At 45.1% G+C, this 24,247-nt stretch overlaps 1 protein-coding gene across 9 annotated transcripts; it reads right to left on the bottom strand.

Moving 5' to 3' along the window:
- Positions 1-1,946: 1,946 nt before the first annotated feature.
- arnt (aryl hydrocarbon receptor nuclear translocator) lies at positions 1,947-24,068 on the bottom strand. 9 transcript variants are annotated; one of them, XR_010460488.1, is made up of 20 exons: positions 23,794-24,068; positions 22,778-22,856; positions 22,551-22,601; positions 22,395-22,439; positions 21,577-21,790; positions 21,175-21,388; positions 20,615-20,717; positions 20,471-20,536; positions 18,778-18,863; positions 15,519-15,595; positions 15,297-15,431; positions 13,697-13,923; positions 12,487-12,612; positions 6,916-6,997; positions 6,508-6,701; positions 6,194-6,407; positions 5,315-5,489; positions 5,057-5,193; positions 3,506-4,938; positions 1,947-3,423 (listed from the first exon to the last, which is right to left on the bottom strand). XR_010460488.1 is itself a non-coding variant. In XM_065007200.1 (19 exons), the coding sequence occupies exons 1-19, from the start codon at positions 23,828-23,830 to the stop codon at positions 4,855-4,857; spliced, it is 2,346 nt and encodes a 781-aa protein (XP_064863272.1). In that variant the 5' UTR covers positions 23,831-24,068; the 3' UTR covers positions 1,947-4,854. The 9 variants fall into 9 exon arrangements, 6 of the variants coding, with proteins under 6 accessions (XP_064863272.1, XP_064863278.1, XP_064863277.1 ...); XR_010460489.1 differs by having other exon boundaries at positions 1,947-3,747; positions 3,783-4,938; XR_010460490.1 differs by having other exon boundaries at positions 1,947-3,747; positions 3,925-4,938.
- Positions 24,069-24,247: the final 179 nt, after the last annotated feature.

Genomic DNA, 24,247 nt, shown 5'->3' with positions numbered 1-24,247 from the left:
CTCTCTTACGTAGTGAAACCATCTGTGTTTCTATAGATGGACACAGGATGGATGGATTTATGGACTGTCTCTGTTCCTCTCTTACGTAGTGAAACCATCTGTGTTTCTATAGATGGACACAGGATGGATGGATTTATGGACTGTCTCTGTTCCTCTCTTACGTAGTGAAACCATCTGTGTTTCTATAGATGGACACAGGATGGATGGATTTATGGACTGTCTCTGTTCCTCTCTTACGATGGACACAGGATGGTGAAACCATCTGTGTTTCTATAGATGGACACAGGATGGATGGATTTATGGACTGTCTCTGTTCCTCTCTTACGTAGTGAAACCATCTGTGTTTCTATAGATGGACACAGGATGGATGGATTTATGGACTGTCTCTGTTCCTCTCTTACGTAGTGAAACCATCTGTGTTTCTATAGATGGACACAGGATGGATGGATTTATGGACTGTCTCTGTTCATCTCTCTTGGACTGTCTCTGTAGTGAAACCATCTGTGTTTCTATAGATGGACACAGGATGGATGGATTTATGGACTGTCTCTGTTCCTCTGTGTTTCTTACGTGGACTGTCTCTGTGAAACCATCTGTGTTTCTATAGATGGACACAGGATGGATGGATTTATGGACTGTCTCTGTTCCTCTCTTACGTGAGTGAAACCATCTGTGTTTCTATAGATGGACACAGGATGGATGGATTTATGGACTGTCTCTGTTCCTCTCTTACGTAGTGAAACCATCTGTGTTTCTATAGATGGACACAGGATGGATGGATTTATGGACTGTCTCTGTTCCTCTCTTACGTAGTGAAACCATCTGTGTTTCTATAGATGGACACAGGATGGATGGATTTATGGACTGTCTCTGTTCCTCTCTTACGTAGTGAAACCATCTGTGTTTCTATAGATGGACACAGGATGGATGGATTTATGGACTGTCTCTGTTCCTCTCTTACGTAGTGAAACCATCTGTGTTTCTATAGATGGACACAGGATGGATGGATCTATGGACTGTCTCTGTTCCTCTCCTATATAGGTAGAGACCATGTGAACATACTGAACATTCTAAAGACTGTTGAGGACAGTCATGGGTTTTATGCATATTACTCAGACCTCATTTCAAATGTGAATTTGTGTATGTTATTTAAATGTTTTTTTTCTGTGTATTTTGGTATTTCCAAATACACAACCTAAAACAAATACTTTTATTTGAACGTTTATTTGTAAAAAAAACATGTAGTTGACCAAATTGTATTTGAAAGTGTTTTCAAATACTATTTAAATACCTGGGAGTGTATTTGAGTCAGCATATTTGAGTCAGTGTATTTGAGTCAGCATATTTGAGTCAGTGTATTTGAGTCAGCATATTTGAGTCAGTGTATTTGAGTCAGCATATTTGAGTCAGTGTATTTGAGTCAGCGTATTTGAGTCAGCGTATTTGAGTCAGTGTATTTGAGTCAGCGTATTTGAGTCAGTGTATTTGAGTCAGTGTATTTGAGTCAGTGTATTTGAGTCAGTGTATTTGAGTCAGCGTATTTGAGTCAGCGTATTTGAGTCAGTGTATTTGAGTCAGTGTATTTGAGTCAGCGTATTTGAGTCAGTGTATTTGAGTCAGTGTATTTGAGTCAGTGTATTTGAGTCAGTGTATTTGAGTCAGTGTATTTGAGTGTATTTGAGTCAGTGTATTTGAGTACTTCAAAACACAATCCCATATTAAACTACTTGTTTTTTCAAATAAAAGGTTGTCTGAATACATTGTTTTGAAATATATTGAAAAGTAATTGAAATACCTGAAATAGTGTTATAACCCAGGTCTGATGACTAGGCCTACATATTATATACATAGGAGTGACGTTGTACAATCATCACATTTCTCAAAAGGAACAGTTCAAGTGTTACAGCCCCCCGACCCCTAAAATAAACAAATATCCACCCACAAGATCTTGACAATATAACAATTTAATAGAAAAACCAAACATTTCACTTTCTCTTGTTGAACATTTCATGTACATTCCTATATTTGTGTATCTGTGTGCGCTATATAAACTGCAGCTCACATCATTGTAAAAACCTGGACAGGGAACAACCAAAGTGGTAACAATAAGACAACACAGTCATCAAACTGATGAGTTTACATACAATTCACATGTTTTGGCAAGTCTGTGAATTACGCTCACAGACATGTATACATTATCAGACTTCAAATGAAAGACCTACACAATTAATTTTTTTTTTATTTCAGAACCTTAAAATTCACAGCCCTCTGTTGCCCAATCAGAATTCTTAATTCCCTGTATAAGAGTGTTAAAGTGACTTACTAAACATCACAATCGATTTCAGAAAACAAATGTTTGATTCAGATCATATTTATGAATGTCAAACTATCTCGATAAGGATGAACTTTGATTGAATCTACTGCAAAAAAAGAAAAACCACATTAATTGCCAAACTCACAATCAACATCTACTGCTTCATTGATTATTGGGTCATGTGTTTGGAATATGATTAGGATGACTTGAATTTCAGGCCAAACATCATGGCATGATTCTGTGTCATGTTGAATGAGGAATCTTGTCAGTTCTAAACAAGACCTTTCTGTCCTGAACAAGATGCCCTGATCAATATACATCAAAAACAACCTATCACGAAGTAGCAATGGAGATGGCTACAAAACAGGAAGAGCCAATCAAAAGGCCAGAAAATAAAAACATCAGTCAATCAAATCATTACTATTTCCTGTGTATTTCCATATTCAAGAACAATAATCAAGATAAAAACATGTAGGACAACAATAAAGAATGGCTTTAAAAAATAACATAATTCCTGCTTGTAAATTATTGCTTTCCAATGTCCTTGATTGAGGAAGAGCGTGAGAGGAGGAAGAGTGTGCTGGGTAACCCTGGGCAACAGAGGAAGGAATACAAACGAGTGAGAAAGGGACCCTGGGATTGCTGTGCATTCAGGTTGAGATCAATAAAGTTATACAAACACCTCCAGTAGACATATAACCGTATATAAACACTTGACTTATATACTGGGTATATGTAGGAATACATCAGGTTGTAGTTTCATATCCCCCTCTCCCCCTCACTAGTCATAGACATCTCTCTCAACCTCTTCCCTTTACTAGTCATAGACATCTCTCTCAACCTCTTCCCTTTACTAGTCATAGACATCTCTCTCAACCTCTTCCCTTTACTAGTCATAGACATCTCTCTCAACCTCTTCCCTTCACTAGTCATAGACATCTCTCTCAACCTCTTCCCTTTACTAGTCATAGACATCTCTCCCCCTCACTAGTCATAGACATCTCTCTCAACCTCTTCCCTTTACTAGTCATAGACATCTCTCTCAACCTCTTCCCCTCACTAGTCATAGACATCTCTCTCAACCTCTTCCCTTTACTAGTCATAGACATCTCTCTCAACCTCTTCCCTTCACTAGTCATAGACATCTCTCTCAACCTCTTCCCTTCACTAGTCATAGACATCTCTCTCAACCTCTCCCCCTCACTAGTCATAGACATCTCTCTCAACCTCTTCCCTTTACTAGTCATAGACATCTCTCCCCCTCACTAGTCATAGACATCTCTCTCAACCTCTTCCCTTTACTAGTCATAGACATCTCTCTCAACCTCTTCCCTTTACTAGTCATAGACATCTCTCTCAACCTCTCTCCCTCACTAGTCATAGACATCTCTCTCAACCTCTTCCCTTCACTAGTCATAGACATCTCTCTCAACCTCTTCCTTCACTAGTCATAGACATATCTCTCAACCTCTCCCCCTCACTAGTCATAGACATCTCTCTCAACCTCTTCCTTCACTAGTCATAGACATATCTCTCAACCTCTCCCCCTCACTAGTCATAGACATATCTCTCAACCTCTTCCTTCACTAGTCATAGACATCTCTCTCAACCTCTTCCCTTCACTAGTCATAGACATCTCTCTCAACCTCTTCCCTTTACTAGTCATAGACATATCTCTCAACCTCTTCCCTTTACTAGTCATAGACATCTCTCTCAACCTCTTCCCTTTACTAGTCAGACATCTCTCCCCCTCACTAGTCATAGACATCTCTCCGTCTTTTCCACCTGAAACCACCATAACCACATTGATAGGTGACATCGTCAATGTACAAATATAAAAGTGTTTGTACAGTGTTCGTATAAATCTGCCTGCGTGAGGACAGTGTCCTTTTGAACATGCTACGGGCCGCTAAGTTAAAACAGCGAGGGGAGCAGATAGAGGATATTCACAGGCTTCAGATCAGAATATTCCCATATATATATATTCCCACATATTCCCCCAAAGCTGTAGATCACCTGGATTGCCTGAGACTTCAAGTGAATGATTGGACTGATCTATCCATATGATGTACAGACCAGTGGAGCAGCATAGATCTAAACACACAGCTGACTCGGTTAGTGAAAGGCCATGTTTGTGTGTTACTGGTGAAGCAGTGCCTGCCTCAGGGCCTTGTGCATGCTCAGGTGGGATTGTGTGTTACATCTCTACAACAAATCCACTGGCTGTGGAGCTTGGGCAGTGCTAGCTACAGATGTCATTTTACATTTGCCCAACTATCTTTGAACCCTGAATCTCTTTTCTCTCTCTCCCCCTTTCACATGTTTATTGAACCTGCATTTGCATACCTATACTTGATTTCACTCTCTCTTTTCCCTGATTAACTCGCTTTCTCCACCCTGGCAGTGCAATCATCTGAGCGATAATTAGACATGCTCTCTTTGGATCACGAAAGGCGAAGAAAGAGAGCAAAAGTGCACCAAATGAGAGAGAAAGAGACATTTGAGAGACAGAGGTGGTAAGTAGAAGAGTGTATGTGGGGTCACTCGTTGAAAGAGGGGTAGATGGGAATCCCAAAGTCATCGTTGTTGAAGTTGGCCGGCTGGTCCAGCATGGCGAGAACATCCTAGACAGAGAGAAAGATTTATCTTGAAAGCAACATGACAACACATAACAAAAGGTACAGATAAGAGACATGGGGAAGAGAAAGGCAGATTGATATCGGTAGAGGGAGAGAGACTTACAGGGAAGATGTCAGGCTGGTTGTTCTGTGTGTGGGGGTGCTGCTCTGCCCTGTTCTGAGCTTGCTGCTGGCCCTGCCACTGGGGCCACACTGCCTCCGCTGCCCTGGAGGGGAACTGCTGCCCCGACCCCAAGCCATCTATCAGAGACAATGGGCGATTCAGTATCTAACTACACCAGCATACACAAACACATAAAAACACTGTACTGTAGTTGACACACACACACACACACACACTCTCTCTCTCAGGGTCACGTACCATATCCGTTGGTATTGAGGCTGGCGCGGGGGTTGATATTTGGGTAGTTAGCCCCCATGGTGGGGGTCGGAGCGGCAGTGGTGGGCATCGCCCCAAATGAGGAGGAAGAGCCCCCAACAAAACTCCCCATGGCAAACTGGGGAGACAGGGCCTTCCCTGCCTGGGGCACCACCTGCTGGGCGGGTGGTGAACAACACCATGTTATTATTCACACTTTATAAACGTACAAGGTTTCTGTTATACATTTACTGTTGAAACTGTCTGGGTGTGATACTCAAAACACAGATTACACAGGAATAAAAGACGAGGTCCTTTACAACGCTAAGATACAGAGATGCAAGAACCTCAGAGCACTCATCCCCATCACGCCAGCTACAGAAAGAACCTCAGAGCACTCATCCCCATCACGCCAGCTACAGAAAGAACCTCAGAGCACTCATCCCCATCACGCCAGCTACAGAAAGAACCTCAGAGCACTCATCCCCATCACGCCAGCTACAGAAAGAACCTCAGAGCACTCATCCCCACTCATCCCCATCACGCCAGCTACAGAAAGAACCTCAGAGCACTCATCCCCATCACGCCAGCTACAGAAAGAACCTCAGAGCACTCATCCCCATCACGCCAGCTACAGATGTAGGATTTACATTTCATAACCCTGTTCAAGGAAAACTGTCCTGCAATGCAGCCAATTTTAAACTTGTATTGTATTTGAGGTTTAAAAAAAGCTTCTGACAATTGTAATTTCCACAAACAAATTATAATAATTATAAAAGTCTTAAATTAAGATTCTACATCTGTAGCACTTTGGGCAACAACAGAGGATGTAAACTTCAGGCTGTTTGGACAGCTTCTACCTGCAGCTGCCAGCTGTCTCACCTGGTTGTTGAAGGGGGGTCTAGCCCCTGCTGCTGGCCCCGGCCAGCTCACCGCTGCCCCTCCCTGTAGGGGGCTGCTGTTGGATGGGGGTGCCCCGTTCTGACGGGACATCTGAGCCAGCACCTGGCCTGCGGAGTGGGATGGCTGCACCATCTGAGCCAGCACCTGGCCTGCGGAGTGGGATGGCTGCACCATCTGAGCCATCCCTACTGACCTGGAATTAGTTCATAACAACAGGAAATTACAATCTCTTATTCAGTATACATGGCCCTTAGATCAGTTGAAAACAGTACAACAGAGGCTAGTGGTCATACCTGCTGTATGTGTTGTTGGAGCAGTTGGCAGTGGTGTAGTTGTTGTCCTGAGGGTAGGTGGGTGCTCCGGGGGCAGAGGTGGAGGGCAGGAACTTGGCCAGGTCTGGGTTGGGGTACATGGAGGGGTGCATCTCTGCCTTGTCCCTGGTCTTACTGTGGTCAGTTCCAGCTGCGGTCACGGCCTGGACAGGCATCTGACATGGACAACGGTCAACAAGCGGTCAATACTCACTAAAGGCTTGGAGGTAGGTCCAACAATACAACTTTATTGTCCATGTTACAGCGAACAATCACACATACAGTGAGATAAGCACAGGATCAAGCTGCAGTGCAGCACCACTGGATGGGGGGCTTGTTGTGGGGTTGAGGCCCCAGTTAGGTCTGTGTTTTAGTCAGTGCTAGTCTTACCTGTGGAAGTGTAACCTGTCCTGCCTCGTACAGACCATCTCTCCCTCCTCCCCCCAACTCTGCTTGCTGCTGCTGCAACTGTCTGGAAAGGGGGGGGAAGGGGGAGAGACAAAAGAGAGGGAGAAAAGAGGGAGTGGTAGAGAGTGGTAGAGGGAGAAAAGAGGGGGTGGTAGAGAGTGGTAGAGGGAGAAAATAGGGAGTGGTAGAGAGTGGTAGAGGGAGAAAATAGGGAGTGGTAGAGAGTGGTAGAGGGAGAAGAGAGGGGGTGGTAGAGAGTGGTAGAGGGAGAAAAGAGGGGGTGGTAGAGAGTGGTAGAGGGAGAAAAGAGGGGTGGTAGAGAGTGGTAGAGGGAGAAAATAGGGAGTGGTAGAGAGTGGTAGAGGGAGAAGAGAGGGAGTGGTAGAGAGTGGTAGAGGGAGAAGAGAGGGGGGTGGTAGAGAGTGGTAGAGGGAGAAGAGAGGGGGTGGTAGAGAGTGGTAGAGAGAGAAGAGAGGGGGTGGTAGAGAGTGGTAGAGGGAGAAGAGAGGGGGTGGTAGAGAGTGTTAGAGGGAGAAAATAGGGGTGGTAGAGAGAGAAAAAGAGGGGTGGTAGAGAGTGGTAGAGGGAGAAAATAGGGGTGGTGGTAGAGAGTGTTAGAGAGTGGAGAAAATAGGGGGTGGTAGAGAGAGAAAAGAGAGGGGTGTGTTAGAGAGTGTTAGAGGGAGAAAATAGGGGGTGGTAGAGAGAGAAAAAGAGTGGGGGTGGTAGAGTGTTAGAGGGAGAAAATAGGGGGTGGTAGAGAGAGAAAGAGGGGGGTGGTAGAGGGAGAAAATAGGGAGTGGTAGAGAGTGGTAGAGGGAGAAAATAGGGGTGGTAGAGAGAGAAAAGAGGGGGTGGTAGAGAGTGGTAGAGGGAGAAAAGAGGGGGTGGTAGAGAGTGTTAGAGGGAGAAAATAGGGGTGGTAGAGAGAGAAAAGAGGGGTGGTAGAGAGTGGTAGAGGGAGAAAAAGGGGGTGGTAGAGAGAGAAAAGAGAGGTGGTAGAGAGAGAAAAGAAAAGAGGGGTGGTAGAGAGTGGTAGAGGGAGAAAAGAGGGGGGTGGTAGAGAGTGTTAGAGGGAGAAAATAGGGGTGGTAGAGAGAGAAAAGAGGGGGTGGTAGAGAGTGGTAGAGGGAGAAAAGAGGGGGTGGTAGAGAGAGAAAATAGGGAGTGGTAGAGAGTGTTAGTAGAGGGAGAAAATAGGGGTGGTAGAGAGAGAAAGAGGGGGTGGTAGAGAGTGGTAGAGGGGAGAAAAGAGGGGGTGGTAGAGTGAGAGAAAATAGGGGTGGTAGAGAGTGGTAGAGGGAGAAAAAGGGGGTGGTAGAGTGGTAGAGGGAGCGGTAGAGAGTGTTAGAGGGAGAAAAGAGGGGTGGTAGAGATTGTTAGAGGGAGAAAATAGGGGTGTTAGAGAGAGAAAAGGGGGTGGATAGAGAGTGTTAGAGGGAGAAAAGAGGGGATGGTAGAGAGTGTTAGAGAGGGAGAAAATAGGGGTGGTAGAGAGAGAAAAGAGGGGGTGGTAGAGAGTGTTAGAGGGAGAAAATAGGGTTAGTGGTAGAGAGTGTTAGAGGGAGAAAATAGGGGTGGTAGAGAGTGTTAGAGGGAGAAAATAGGGGTGGTAGAGAGAAAAGAGGGGGTGGTAGAGAGTGTTAGAGGGGAGAAAATAGGGCGTGGTAGAGAGTGTTAGAGGGAGAAAATAGGGGGTGGTAGAGAGTGTTAGAGGGAGAAAATAGGGGTGGTAGAGAGAGAGAGAAAAGAGGGGGTGGTAGAGGGAGAAAATAGGGAGTGGTAGAGAGTGGAGAGGGAGAGAAAATAGGGGGTGGTAGAGAGAGAAGAGAGGGGGTGGTAGAGAGTAGAGGGGTAGTAGGAGAGAAAAGTGGGGGTGGTAGAGAGTGGTAGAGAGAAAAAGAGGGGGTGGTAGAGAGTGGTAGTAGAGAGAAGAGAGGGGGTGGTAGAGAGTAGAGGGGTAGAGTGGAGAGAGAGAAAAGAGGGGTGGTAGAGAGTGTTAGAGGGAGAAAATAGGGGTGGTAGAGAGAGAAAAGAGGGGTGGTAGAGAGTGGTAGAGGGAGAAAATAGGGGTGGTAGAGAGTGTTAGAGGGAGAAAATAGGGGTGGTAGAGAGAGAAAAGAGGGGGTGGTAGAGAGTGTTAGAGGGAGAAAATAGGGGTGGTAGAGAGAAAATAGGGGTGGTAGAGAGAGAAAATAGGGGTGGTAGAGAGTGTTAGAGGGAGAAAATAAAGAGAGGGGTGGTAGAGAGTGTTAGAGGGAGAAAATAGGGGTGGTAGAGAGAGAAAAGAGGGGGTGGTAGAGAGTGGTAGAGGGAGAAAAGAGGGGGTGGTAGAGAGAGAAAAGAGGGGGTGGTAGAGAGAGAAAATAGGGGTGGTAGAGAGTGGTAGAGGGAGAGAAGAGAAAAGAGGGGGTGGTAGAGAGTGTTAGAGGGGAGAAAATAGGGGGTGGTAGAGAGAGAAAATAGGGGTGGTAGAGGGGTGGTAGAGAGTGGTAGAGGGAGAAAAGAGGGGGTGGTAGAGAGAGAAAATAGGGAGTGGTAGAGAGTGTTAGAGGGAGAAAATAGGGGGTGGTAGAGAGAGAAAAGAGGGGGTGGTAGAGAGTGGTAGAGGGAGAAAAGAGGGGGTGGTAGAGAGAGAAAGAGGGGGTGGTAGAGAGTGGTAGAGAGTAGGAGAAAAGGGGGTGGTAGAGAGCGGTAGAGGGAGAAAAAAGAGGGGTGGTAGAGAGTGTTAGAGGGAGAAAATAGGGGTGTTAGAGAGAGAAAAGAGGGGGTGGATAGAGAGTGTTAGAGGGAGGAGGGGGTGGAGAAAGAAGAGGGGATGGTAGAGAGTGTTAGAGGGAGAAAATAGGGGTGGTAGAGAGAGAAAAGAGGGGGTGGTAGAGAGTGTTAGAGGGAGAAAATAGAGAGAGAAAAGAGGGCGTGGTAGAGAGTGTTAGAGGGAGAAAATAGGGGGTGGTAGAGAGTGTTAGAGGGAGAAAATAGGGGTGGTAGTAAGAGAAAAGAGAGGGGTGGTAGAGAGTGTTAGAGGGAGAAAATAGGGGGTGGTAGGGCGTGGTAGAGAGTGTTAGAGGGAGAAAATAGGGGGTGGTAGAGAGTGTTAGAGGGAGAAAATAGGGGGGTGGTAGAGAAAAGAGTAGAGAAAAGAAGGGGGGGTGGTAGAGAGAGAAAATAGGGAGTGGTAGAGAGTGGTAGAGGGAGAAAATAGGGGTGGTAGAGAGAGAAAAGAGGGGGTGGTAGAGAGTGGTAGAGGGAGAAAAGAGGGGGTGGTAGAGAGTGGTAGAGGGAGAAAAGAGGGGGTGGTAGAGAGCGGTAGAGGGAGAAAAGAGGGGGTGGTAGAGAGTGGGAGAGGGAGAAGAGAGAGGGAGTGGTAGAGAGTGGTAGAGGGAGAAAAGAGGGGTGGTAGAGAGTGGTAGAGGGAGAGAAAAAGAGGGGTGGTAGAGAGTGGTAGAGGGAGAAAATAGGGAGTGGTAGAGAGAGAAAAGAGGGAGGGGGTGGTAGAGAGTGTTAGAGGGAGAAAATAGGGGGTGGTAGAGAGAGAAAAGAGGGGGTGGTAGAGAGTGGTAGAGGGAGAAAATAGGGGTGGTAGAGAATGTTAGAGGGGTGGTAGAGAGTGGTAGAGGGAGAAAATAGGGGGTGGTAGAGAGTGTTAGAGGGAGAAAATAGGGGTGGTAGAGAGAGAAAAGAGGGGGTGGTAGAGAGTGTTAGAGGGAGAAAATAGGGGTGGTAGAGAGAGAAAAGAGGGGGTGGTAGAGAGAGAAAATAGGGAGTGGTAGAGAGTGGTAGAGAGGGAGAAAATAGGGGGTGGTAGAGAGTGTTAGAGGGAGAAAATGGGGGTGGTAGAGAGAGAAAAGAGGGGGTGGTAGAGAGTGTTAGAGGGAGAAAATAGGGGGGGTGGTAGAGTAGAGAAAAGAGGGGGTGGTAGAGAGAGAAAATAGGAGTGGTAGAGAGTGGTAGAGAGTGGGAGAAAATAGGGGGTGGTAGAGAGAGAAAAGAGGGGGTGGTAGAGAGTGGTAGAGGGTGGGAGAAAAGAGGGGGTGGTAGAGAGTGTTAGAGTGTTAGAGGGAGAAAATAGGGGTGGTAGAGAGAGAAAAGAGGGGGTGGTAGAGAGTGGTAGAGGGAGAAAAGAGGGTGTGGTAGAGAGAGAAAAGAGGGGGTGGTAGAGAGAGAAAATAGGGAGTGGTAGAGAGTGTTAGAGGGAGAAAATAGGGGTGGTAGAGAGAGAAAAGAGGGGTGGTAGAGAGTGTTAGAGGGAGAAAATAGGGGTGGTAGAGAGAGAAAAAGGGGGTGGTAGAGAGAGAAAATAGGGAGTGGTAGAGAGTGGTAGAGGGGGTGGAGAAAAAAGAGGGGGTGGTAGAGAGAAAAGAGGGGGGTGGTAGAGAGTGGTAGAGGGAGAGGGAGAAAAGAGGGGGTGGTAGAGAGTGTTAGAGGGAGAAAATAGGGGGTGGTAGAGAGAGAAATGAGGGGGTGGTAGAGAGTGGTAGAGGGAGAAAATAGGGGGGTGGTAGAGAGTGTTAGAGGGAGAAAATAGGGGGTGGTAGAGAGTGTTAGAGGGAGAAAATAGGGGTGGTAGAGAGAGAAAAGAGGGGGTGGTAGAGAGAGAGGGAAAATAGGGAGTGGTAGAGAGTGGTAGAGGGAGAACATAGGGGTGGTAGAGAGAGAAAGAGAGGGGTGGTAGAGAGTGGAAGAGAGGGAGAAAAGGGTAGAGGGAGAAAAAGAGGGGGTGGTAGAGAGTGGTAGAGGGAGAAAAGGGGAAAGAGGGGGTGGTAGAGAGTGGTAGAGGGAGAAAAGAGAGGGGTGGTAGAGAGTGGTAGAGAGAGAAAATAGGGAGTGGTAGAGAGTGGTAGAGGGAGAAAAAGAGGGGTGGTAGAGAGTGGTAGAGGGAGAAAAGAGGGGGTGGTAGAGAGTGGTAGAGAGGGAGAAAAGAGGGGGTGGTAGAGTGGTAGAGGGAGAAAAGAGGGGGGGGGGTGGTAGAGGGAGAAAAGAGTGGTAGAGGGAGAAAATAGGGAGTGGTAGAGGGAGAGAGTGGTAGAGGGAGAAAAGAGGGGGTGGTAGAGAGAGAAAAGAGGGGGTGGTAGAGAGTGGTAGAGGGAGAAAAGAGGGGTGGTAGAGAGTGGTAGAGGGAGAAAAGAGGGGGTGGTAGAGAGTGGTAGAGGGAGAAAAGAGGGGGTGGTAGAGAGGAAAAAAAAGAGTGTTAGCAGTGACAACAGAAAATATCATTTGTGTCAAGGCCCTCCACCGCTGCTTGGGAAACCAAATCACCTGCCGACCAACAGCACTTGCCCCACCACCAGTCACTATGGTAACCAAGAAGAAAAGGGGAGAGGGGGTTCATTACCAACACCGTGGTCATGATGGATATCTTACTGCTGTTGAGGAGGGAGAGGGAGACGGGGAATCACCCAAAAACAGAAAGGCCCGGTCAAGTCAAGTAACAGAGAGAACAAGAGAATAAAGGGAACAAGAGAGAAATAGAGTTGTAGTCTCCAGTGAAGCAGCAGCAGCAGCCCCAGCTGACCCATGCCAGAGGGGGAGGTTGAGGGGGTCTGGTCTCACCTGGCAGCCACCTGCCCTGGGCTGTGGGACACAGGGGGGAAGTTAGGACTGCTCTCCCCCAGCGAGGGGGGCAAAGACACCCCTGAGGACGAGAGGGGGGTGAGGGTGTCCTGAGTCGAGGTTCTACTGGCCCACAACAAAAACAAGGGGTGAGGAGGAAAGGAAGGGAGAGAAAGAAATGGAGGGGAGATGAACATACTGACAAACACACATCCTGGAAGAGATGACATCACATTTCCTAAGGTGGCTCAACAGATTGGTTAGAGAGAGTGGAGATGTTCAGCTGTTGAGGTGGAATAGAGTTGTGGTGTCTATGTGTTGTAGGCGTCTCACACTCAGGTGACTTGCGTTGGTGCAGATAATACGTGTGTGTGTGTGTGTACCTACTTGGCGTTGGTGCAGATAATACGTGTGTGTGTGTGTGTACCTACTTGGCGTTGGTGCAGATAATACGTGTGTGTGTGTGTGTGTGTACCTACTTGGCGTTGGTGCAGATAATACGTGTGTGTGTGTGTACCTACTTGGCGTTGGTGCAGATAATACGTGTGTGTGTGTGTGTGTGTGTGTACCTACTTGGCGTTGGTGCAGATAATACGTGTGTGTGTGTACCTACTTGGCGTTGGTGCAGATAATACGTGTGTGTGTGTACCTACTTGGCGTTGGTGCAGATAATACGTGTGTGTGTGTGTGTACCTACTTGGCGTTGGTGCAGATAATACGTGTGTGCGGGTTGGTACTTGAAGTTTGAGTTGGTGCAGATGTGTGTGTATGTGTGTGTGTGTACCTACTTGGCGTTGGTGCAGATAATACGTGTGTGTGTGTGTACCTACTTGGCGTTGGTGCAGATAATACGTGTGTGTGTGTGTGTGTACCTACTTGGCGTTGGTGCAGATAATACGTGTGTGTGTGTACCTACTTGGCGTTGGTGCAGATAATACGTGTGTGTGTGTACCTACTTGGCGTTGGTGCAGATAATACGTGTGTGTGTGTACCTACTTGGCGTTGGTGCAGATAATACGTGTGTGTGTGTGTACCTACTTGGCGTTGGTGCAGATAATACGTGTGTGCGGGTTGGTACTTGAAGTTTGAGTTGGTGCAGATGTGTGTGTATGTGTGTGTGTGTACCTACTTGGCGTTGGTGCAGGTGATGTGTGTACCTACTTGGCGTTGGTGCAGATGATGTGTGTCTGTGTGTGTATACAGCACCTACTTGACGTTGGCGTTGGTACAGATGATGTACTCTATCTCCTCAGAGAAGGGGTTCTGGAAGGTGAAGGAGCTGGTCCTGATCCAGAGCCAGTCTCTGGTCTTGGACAGGAAGCGGAACATGACGGACAGCACCTGACCCTTCAGCTTGACCACCTGCTGGAAGCTGTCTCTCAGCAGACCCTGGTCCTCAGGGTGGGCCAGCTCCAAGATGTTCTTACCCAGCAGTTCCTGGGAACACACACACACACACACCACAGAAAAAGATAGATCAAGCTTACAGCTGTCACAGAGTTTAAACACATACTGTATCCTGATACACAGTTTAAACACATACTGTATCCTGACACACAGTTTAAACACATACTGTATCCTGATACACAGTTTAAACACATACTGTATCTTTAAACACAGTTTAAACACATACTGTATCCTGATACACAGTTTAAACACATTCTGTATCCTGATACACAGTTTAAACACATACTGTATCCTGATACACAGTTTAAACACATACTGTATCCTGATACACAGTTTAAACACATACTGTATCCTGATACACAGTTTAAACACATACTGTATCCTGACACACAGTTTAAACACATACTGTATCCTGATACACAGTTTAAACACATTCTGTATCCTGATACACAGTTTAAACACATTCTGTATCCTGATACACAGTTTAAACACATACTGTATCCTGATACACAGTTTAAACACATACTGTATCCTGATACACAGTTTAAACACATACTGTATCCTGATACACAGTTTAAACACATTCTGTATCCTGAAACACAGTTTAAACACATACTGTATCCTGAAACACAGTTTAAACACATACTGTATCCTGATACACAGTTTAAACACATACTGTATCCTGATACACAGTTTAAACACATACTGTATCCTGACACACAGTTTAAACACATACTGTATCCTGATACACAGTTTAAACACATACTGTATCCTGACACACAGTTTAAACACATACTGTATCCTGATACACAGTTTAAACATATACTGTATCCTGATACACAGTTTAAACACATACTGTATCCTGATACACAGTTTAAACACATACTGCATCCTGATACACAGTTTAAACACATACTGTATCCTGATACACAGTTTAAACACATACTGTATCCTGATACACAGTTTAAACACATACTGTATCCTGATACACAGTTTAAACACATACTGTATCCTGATACACAGTTTAAACACATACTGTATCCTGATACACAGTTTAAACACATTCTGTATCCTGATACACAGTTTAAACACATACTGTATCCTGATACACAGTTTAAACACATACTGTATCCTGATACACAGTTTAAACACATACTGTATCCTGAAACACAGTTTAAACACATACTGTGTCCTGATACACAGTTTAAACACATACTGTATCCTGATACACAGTTTAAACACATACTGTATCCTGATACACAGTTTAAACACATTCTGTATCCTGATACACAGTTTAAACACATACTGTATCCTGATACACTATGAAATGTATCCTGATACACTATGAAATGCGATGCTGGGTGTTTGTCCTACTCTAGCCCCAGGCTGTGAGTGAGGCCTACCTGAGGCTGGTAGCCCACTGTGGCCATGCAGCGGTGGTCTACGAAGGTAAAGAGGCCCTGGCAGTTGTGACGAGAGATGAACTCCACCGGAACGCTGATGCTGTTTATGTCTGTGTCGCTCGGGCAAGAGGTCACCTAGACAACAAGGGGGGAACAAGTGTCTGCAAGATGGTGGTTCCATGAGCCCATCCAAACATTGGACATTAAGTTGTCCCATCTTACCTGAAGTCTACCGATGGCGACTAGACAGTAGCGACTCCCCTGAATATTGTCTGCTTCCTCATCTGTTAGATTCACCCCTGAAATGCGAGCAGGCAAACACACACGACTCAGTATGCAACAGTAGTGTATACATTGGATATATGCCGGTACAGGGACAAAGTGGAGTCGCAATTCAACAGCTCAGACACCAGACGTATGTGGCAGGGTCTACAGGAAATCACGGACTACAAAAAGACAACAAGCCTCATCACGGACACCGACATCTTGCTTCCAGACAAACTAAACACCTTCTTTGCCCGCTATGAAGATAATACAGTGCCACCGTCGCGGCCGACGTGAGTAAAACACTTAAATGTGTTAACTCTTGGAAGGCTGCTGGCCCAGATGGCATCCCCAGCCGCGTCCTCAGAGCATGCACAGACAGGCTGGTGTGTTTACGGACATATTCAATCGCTCCCTATCTCAGTCTGATGTCCCCGCTTCAAGATGGCCACCATTGTTCCTGTACCCAAGAAGGCAAAGATAACTGAACTAACTGACTAGTCACTTCTGTCATCATGAAGTGCTTTGAGAGACTAGTCAAGGATCATATCACCTCCACCTTACCGGCCACCCTAGACCCACTTCGGTTTGCATACCCCCCCAACAGGTCCACAGGCGATTCAAGCCATCACACTGCCACAAGAGGAATACCTATGTAAGAATGCTGTTCATTGACTACAGCTCAGCATTCAACACCATAGTACCCTCCAAGCTCAAAATTAAGCTTGAGGCCCAGGGTCTCAACTAGAGGTCGACCGATTAATCGGAATGGCCGATTAAATAGGGCCGATTCAAGTTTTCATAGCAATCGCTAATCAGTATTTTTGGACACAGATTGGCCGATTTCTTTTTTTACACCTTTATTTAACTAGGAAGTCTGACTAGCAAGTCAGTTAAGAACACATTCTTATTTTCAATGACGGCCTAGGAACAGTGGGTTAACTGCCTTGTTCAGGGGCAGAACAACATATTTTTTACCTTGTCAGCTCGGAAATTCGTTTTTGCAACCTTCCGGTTACTAGTCCAACGCTCTAACCACCTGCCTTACATTACACTCCACGAGGAGACTGCGTGGCAGGCTGACTACCTGTTACGAGAGTGCAGCAAGGAGCCACGGTAAGGTGCTAGCTAGCATTAAATGTATCTTACAAAAAAACTATCTTAACATAATCACTAGTTAACTACACATGGTTGATGATATTACTAGTTTATCTAGCGTGTCCTGTGTTGCATATAATCGATGCGGTGCCTGTTAATTTCTCGTCGAATCACAGCCTACTTCGACAAACGGGTGATGATTTAACAAGCGCATTTGCGAAAAAAGCACTGTCATGCACCAATGTACCATAAACATCAATGCCTTTCTTTAATATCAATACACTGCCTGCCCTCCACGACACCTACAGCACCCGATGTCACAGGAAGGCCATAAAGATCATCAAGGACATCAACCACCCGAACCACTGCATGGTCACACTGCTACCATCTAGAAGGCGAGGTCAGTACAGGTGCATCAAAGCTGGGACCTAGAGACTGAAAAACAGCTTCTGTCTCAAGGCCATCAGACTGCTAAACAGCAATCACTAACTCAGAGAGGTTGCTGCCTACATTGAAACCCAATCACCGGACAATTTAATAAATGGATCACTAGTCACTTTAAACAATGCCACTTTAAATAATGTCACTTCAATAATGCTTACATATCTTACATTACTCATCTCATATGTCTATACTGTACTGTATACCATCTACTGCATCTTGCCTATGCCGCACGGCCATCGCTCATCCATATATTTATATGTACATATTCTCATTCACCCCTTTAGATTTGTGTGTATTAGATAGTTGTTGGGGAATTGTTAGATTACATATTATATATTGCTGCAGTCGGAACTAGAAGCACAAGCATTTCGCTACACTCGCATGAACTTCTTCGAGATAGGGGGCGCTCTTTTAATTTTTGGATAAAAAACGTTCCCGTTTTAAACAAGATATTTTGTCATGAAAAGATGCTCGACTATGCATGCAATTGACAGCTTTAGAGAGAAAAAACTCTGACGTTTCCAAAACTGCAAAGAGATTGCAAAGATTATCTGTGAGTGCCCCAGAACTAATGCTACAGGAGAAACCAAGATGAAATTTCATACAGGAAATGGTAGAGATTTTGAATGCCCTGTGTTCCAATGTCTCCTTATATGGCTGTGAATGCACCAGGAATGAGACTGCACTTTCTGTCGTTTCCCCAAGGTGTCTGCAGCATTGTGACGTATTTGTAGGCATATCATTGGAAGATTGACCATAAGAGACTACATTTACCAGGTGTCCGCCCGGTGTCCTCCGTCGAAATTATTGCGTAATCTCCAGGTCCATGCGCGTTCCATTTTCTTCAGAGGAGAAAGTCAACTGCCACGAATGATTTATCATCGATAGATATGTGAAAAACACCTTGTGGATTGATTCTAAACAACGTTTGCCATGTTTCTGTCGAGTTAATTTGGAAATAAGTTTGCGTTGTAATGACTTAATTTTCGGGTTTTTTCTTACCCAAATGCGATGAACAAAACGGAGCGATTTGTCCTACACAAATAATATTTTTGGAAAAACTGAACATTTGCTATCTAACTGAGAGTCTCCTCATTGAAAACATCTGAAGTTCTTCAAAGGTAAATTATTTTATTTGAATGCTTTTCTTGTTTCTGTGAAAATGTTGCATGCTGAATGCTAGGCTTAATTCTATGCTAGCTATCAATACTCTTACACAAATGCTTGTTTAGCTATGGTTCAAAAGCATATTTTGAAAATCTGAGATGACAGTGTTGTTAACAAAAGGCTAAGCTTGAGAGCTAATATATTTATTTCATTTAATTTGCGATTTCCATGAATAGTTAACGTTGCGTTATGCTAATGAGCTTGCGGCGATAATTACACTCCTGGATACAGGTTTTTTTCGTAGCCAAACGTGATGAACAAAACGGAATGATTTGTCCTACACAAATAATATTTTGGGAAAAATTGAACATTTGCTATCTAACTGAGAGTCTCCTCATTGAAAACATCTGAAGTTCTTCAAAGGTAAATGATTTTATTTGAATCCTTTTCTTGTTTTTGTGAAAATGTTGCATTGCTCGTCGCAACAGGTTAACATCTGCTAACCATGTGTATGTGACCAATAAAATTTGATTTGATATAAGAGCTATGCCATAGGTTAGTTAGTTACCTGTGGGGGGCCAGGACTTGATGTATCCAGTGCAGTGGACCACCACATACTGAGGCTCTCCATCCTTGGGTGGGCCCAGACCATTCCTACAGGGGAGAACACTACCAGTCAAGGCATAGTTCACTATACATTGCATTCGGGAAAGTATCTTTACTTTTTCCACATTTTGTTAAGTTAAAGCCTTTTACCTCATCAATCTACACACAATACCCCACAATGACAAAGCAAAAACAGGTTTTCAGAAATGTTTGCAAATTTATAAAAAAAAAACTGAAATATGACATTTACATAAGTATTCAGACCCTTTACTCAGTTGTTGAAGCCCCTTTGGCAGCGATTAGAGCCCAGAGTCTTCTTGGGTATGACGCTACAAGCTTGGCACACCTGTATGTGGGGAGTTTTTCCCATTCTTCTCTGTAGATCCTCTCAAACCCCGTCAGGTTGGATGGGGAGCGTTGCTGACCAGTTCTTTTCATGTTTCTCCAAAGATGTTAGATCGGGTTCAAGTCCGGGCTCTGGCTGGGCCACTCAAGGACATTCAGAAACTTGTCCCAAAGCCACTCCTGCAATGTCTTGGCTGTGTGCTTAAGAGTCATCTTCCTGTTGGAAGGTGAACCTTCGCCGCAGTCTGAGCTCTCAGGAGCAGGTTTTCATCAAGGATCTCTCTGTACTTTGCGCTGTTCATCTTTCCCTCGATCCTGACTAGTCTCGTAGTCCCTGCCGTTGAAAAACATCCCCACAGTATGCTGCCACCACCATGCTTCACCGTAGGGATGGTGCCAGGTTTCCTCCAGGCGTGACGCTTGGCATTCAGGCCATAGTTCTATCTTGGTTTCATCAGAACAGACAATCTTGTTTCTCATGGTCTGAGAGTCATTTAAATGCCTTTTGGGGCAGGCTGCCATGAGCCTTATACTGAGGAGTGGCTTCTGTCTAGCCACTCTACCATAAAGGACTGATTAGTGGAGTGCTGCAGAGATGGTTGTCCTTCTGGAAGGTTCTCCCATCTCCACAGAGGAGCGGTCAGTGTTCTTGGTCACCTCCCTGACCAAGGCCCTTCTCCCCCGATTACTCAGTTTTGCCGGGTGGCCAGCTCTAGGAAGAGTCTTGGTGGTTCCAAACTTCTTCCATTCAAGAATGATGGAGGCCACTGTGCTCTTGTGGAACTTCAATGCTGCAGAAATATTTTGGTACCTTTCCCCAGATTTGTCTCTGGTACCTCTAGACAATCCTGTCTCTGAGCTCTATAGACAATTCCTTCAACAAAGTGGCTTGAATTTTGCTCTGACATGCACTGTCAACTGTGGGACCTTTTATAGACAGGTGTGTGCCTTTCCAAATCATGTCCAATCAACTGAATTTACCACAGGTGGACTCCAATCAAGTTGTAGAAACATCTCAAGGATGGTCAATGGAAACAGGATGAACCTGAGCTCAATTCCGAGTCTCATAGCAAAGGGTCTGAATACTTATGTAAAGGTATTTGTTTTTTATTTTAATAAATGTGCAAAAATGTATAAAAGCCTGTTTTCGATTTGTCATAATGGTATTGTGTGTAGATTGATGAGGAAAAATGTCTATTTAATACATTTTTAAAACAAGGATGTAACATAACAAAATGTGGAAAAAGTCAAGGGGTCTGAATACTTTCCGAATGCACTTTTTACAGTAAAATATACAAGAATGATCTCACCTGTTCCTGCTCCGTAGGAAATTCAATCTGTTCATAGACATGGGCTCCACTGGACACGAACCACATCTACAAACACACACATTTCAGAATACACACGCCCAACACAGGTGCATACAGCCATATGCAAGCTCATCACACACACACCTCATCCTACATATGAAGGATCGTCTGGCTCCCATACACATCCTGACGGAGGACTGCTGTCCCTCCTTCTTAACTGTTCCTGTCTTCAGGTCTAACATCCTCCCTGAGAAAGAGAGAGAAGGGTCGTTATCCACAGTCATTAGTGTTGTGTTTGTCTCCTACCTGTATTATAACTCTGCAGTACAGAGCTGCTCCTGTAGTTCATCTGTACCACCTGTATTATAACTCTCTGCAGTACAGAGCTGCTCCTGTAGTTCATCTGTACCACCTGTATTATAACTCTCTGCAGTACAGAGCTGCTCCTGTAGTTCATCTGTACCACCTGTATTATAATTATAATCTGTACCACCTCTGCAGTACAGAGCTGCTCCTGTAGTTCATCTGTACCACCTGTATTATAACTCTCTGCAGTACAGAGCTGCTCCTGTAGTTCATCTGTACCACCTGTATTATAACTCTCTGCAGTACAGAGCTGCTCCTGTAGTTCATCTGTACCACCTGTATTATAACTCTGCAGAACAGAGCTGCTCCTGTAGTTCATCTGTACCACCTGTGTGTACCTGTATTGTTACTCTCTGCAGTAGAGAGCTGCTCTCGTAGTTTGTCTCCGTCGTCCGGGTGGAGCTGGTCGTAGAGTGAGGAGCCTAGCCAGTCAGACTGTGATTGGTTAAGAACAGGGGTCAGGGAGTCTGACACGTAGACGACCCGCCCACTCTCACACGACACCACAAACAGGAAGCCATCAGCAGCTTCCAGGATCAGGTGCTTCAGCTCCTACAAAGAGAGGGATGGGGAGAGAGAGAAGAAAGGAGAGGTAGAGGAGAGAGAGAACGATGGAGGGAGAGATGACATGGAAGATACACTCAGCTATTATTGTGCAACAAACACACATGATAACATTTTCCCCTTTTGATCTCTCAGCCCCCTCTCCTCCCTTTCCTTCCTCCCTCTCTTTCTCTAACCTGGTCGGTGAGGAAGGATGGTTTGTATGTCCCGTCTGCTGCAGTGTTGCCGCTCCCTCTCAGAGACTTCATGTGGGACACGGCCATGCGCAGGATGGTCAGCTTATCTGGTTTCCGTGCCAACGCGCTGCAGGTGGGAACCATGTCCGACAGCTCTGTGATGTAAGCAGTCATCTTGTTCCTCCGCCGCCGCTCAATCTCACTGTGGTTCTCCCTGGAGCGAGGGAATGAGGGAGGAGAGGAAGAGAGGAGAGTAGGAGGAGGGACAGGGATGGTGTAGAGATGGGAAGAAATAGGAAGGGCAGAGAGTAAGAGGTAGAGGAGGGATGGGGTGGGGTGGAGAGAAAGAGGGCGGGATATAAATGGGAAGAGGTGGGCAGGTAGGTGGACAACATGGAGTAGAGTTTAGTGTTGGCGTAACCAAATGATATTTTCAGATTAGGATGAGATAGATGGAACAAGCATGGATTGATAAATATAACAAGGAGTGAATGATCCATCAATACGATAGATAAATGTAGAGATCGAGATAGAGAGAACCTGGTCTTTCAAAGCGAGACGGAGTGATAGAGGAGAGGAAGTGCTGAAAGAAAAAGACTTCAGAGATCCTGAGAGAGAGAAGCAGAGAGGGAAGGAGGGAGAGAAAGGGGTTGTGCTCAGAAGAAAGGGATTGATAGGAGTGAACAGGTGTCCCTGAGCTCAGGGGTTAGTAGTAGTGACAAGAATCACAGTGGTGTGATAGGGAATCTGGTGTCTCGGGATGTGTGCATGCAGAATATCTGTATTATACACACGCACAAACAACCTCCTTATTCTACCTGGCAAATCGCTCTTTGTCTCCTCCTCCTCCATCGTCATCACACCTGGTCAAAGACAGAGAAGATCTGACATCAAAACAACCAACACAGTACAGTCAGATCAGATAGAGAGATGAGAGAGAGCAAGAAAGAGCGAGAGACAGGTGTCAGTCCTACCTGAAGAGCTTGCTTCCATCATCATCATCATCATCATCATCGAAGTCTGGCCTGTGAGGAAGTAGACAGAATCCATGTTTGTAAAGTATGGATCAACAACTTATCGGTGTGATTCTGATTCTGCACCTTTGGACAACTTCTACCCTGTGCTGTCATAGCTATAGACCGTCTGTTAAAGTTGTGACATAGTGATTGACTGATTCATTGGCATTGTATACTATACTCACGCAGCTCGTCTCTTATTGGACCCTTTTGGCACAACAGCACTGCTGCTTGCCTGGGCCTCACCGGAGTCATCTGGTATGTCTGCCACACACACACAGAGATACATTATGCAACGTAACGTTACACGATGCTACAAGTGTATCCACTTCAGTAACACAACTGTTTGTTTAATTTATTTAGCCATAAACGTATCTACCGGGACATATGTTGCTCCAGACAGCCATGTAGTAACACACCTGAGTCAACTAACGTTATTCAACCAATCGTAAGAATTGATTAGACGAATAAAATGAAAGTGTGTGAATGCTGGATTGAACCATGTAGCTCTCCAAGCCAGAGCGTGTGACCACTGCACTTGTGAGTATAGCGAGCAAGCTATTGCCTCTCTGGTAATGAAACTGGCTATGCGTTAACTTTCCTAGCCACAAAGCTAGCTCGCTAACAAATACTGTAGCTACAACTAACTCGCTAGCTATGCTAAGCCAAGCAGAATAAGCTAACTGTCAGCTGGCCAAAAAAGCTAATCATTCATTCAAAATAACACTGTTTTGATGAAATATTGACACAAACTAGCTAGCTAGTTAATAGCTAACTTATCTGAGCATAACCTACGCAAGTCTGTCACCTAGCAAGCTAGCTAAAAATGATAACTAGCTAAGCTAACATGGCGAGTTGGCAACATTAACCTTAGGTCATGCCAGCTAAATGTAAGACAAGCTATTTGCCAAGGTTGGTAGCGAACTTGCTAACTACGATGTTGCAAGACAGAAACGTCAATAGCTAGCTAAGTAGTTAGCTAGTTAAATTATTCAATTCAAAGTAACATATTCAGTTAGCTTGCTTTCGCTGGCCAGTTAGCTTAGCCCCAGTTTAGCTATCTAGCTCCCTAATGCTGTCATCAGACGCAATCTGGAGAAAGTGACAGATTCGGTCAAAGGGCCACGGATCGCCAAAATCCATCTGTATTATCACCTGTAACATTTGAATTTATTCCCACAAGTTTAAAACTTTACTTTACCTGGGTTAGAAGAGTCCATGTCCGGGTTGAATAACATAAACAAACTCAAATTATAGTAAACTGCGGAAATTTCCTCAGTCCACAATCCTCTCAGATTTACGGATTTTAACTATATCAGTAAATAAAGAGGCGACGTCATGACTCGTGTTTCTTCATCATCAGCCAGTGGGGGAAATGACAAAATAAGAACGAAAGTATCTATTTTCCTGTTTTCCCCGTTTAGAAACCTTCTAGATCCAAGATGGCGTTCACGGCTAATATCAATAACTGTATAGGCTCTAGCTATGTAACACTTGTCTTCAATCATTAGCGGGATACAAGTGACATCCAATAGGAGGGCAACCCCAATGTTTGACCACTTACACAGAATCACAGGCCAGAACCATCTGTATAATATTTTATTTGAGTCAAAGCAAGATCTTAACCTTTAAGATTATTTGAGTGATATGTTATA

The sequence above is a fragment of the Oncorhynchus nerka genome, linkage group LG3 (assembly GCF_034236695.1).
Source record: "Oncorhynchus nerka isolate Pitt River linkage group LG3, Oner_Uvic_2.0, whole genome shotgun sequence".
In the NCBI taxonomy this organism is placed as follows: domain Eukaryota; kingdom Metazoa; phylum Chordata; class Actinopteri; order Salmoniformes; family Salmonidae; genus Oncorhynchus; species Oncorhynchus nerka.
This window is presented reverse-complemented; position numbering and strand designations above follow the sequence as displayed.

Coding starts and splice junctions, on each gene's coding strand:
- arnt (XM_065007200.1), bottom strand. CDS start 23,830: ATGTTATTCAACCCGGACATGGACTCTTCTAACCCAG. Junction 22,857..23,793: donor CATGGACTCTTCTAACCCAG/GTAAAGTAAAGT, acceptor TGTGTGTGGCAG/ACATACCAGATGACTCCGGT. Junction 6,998..12,486: donor CCAGGGCAGGTGGCTGCCAG/GTGAGACCAGAC, acceptor CCCCCTTTCCAG/ACAGTTGCAGCAGCAGCAAG.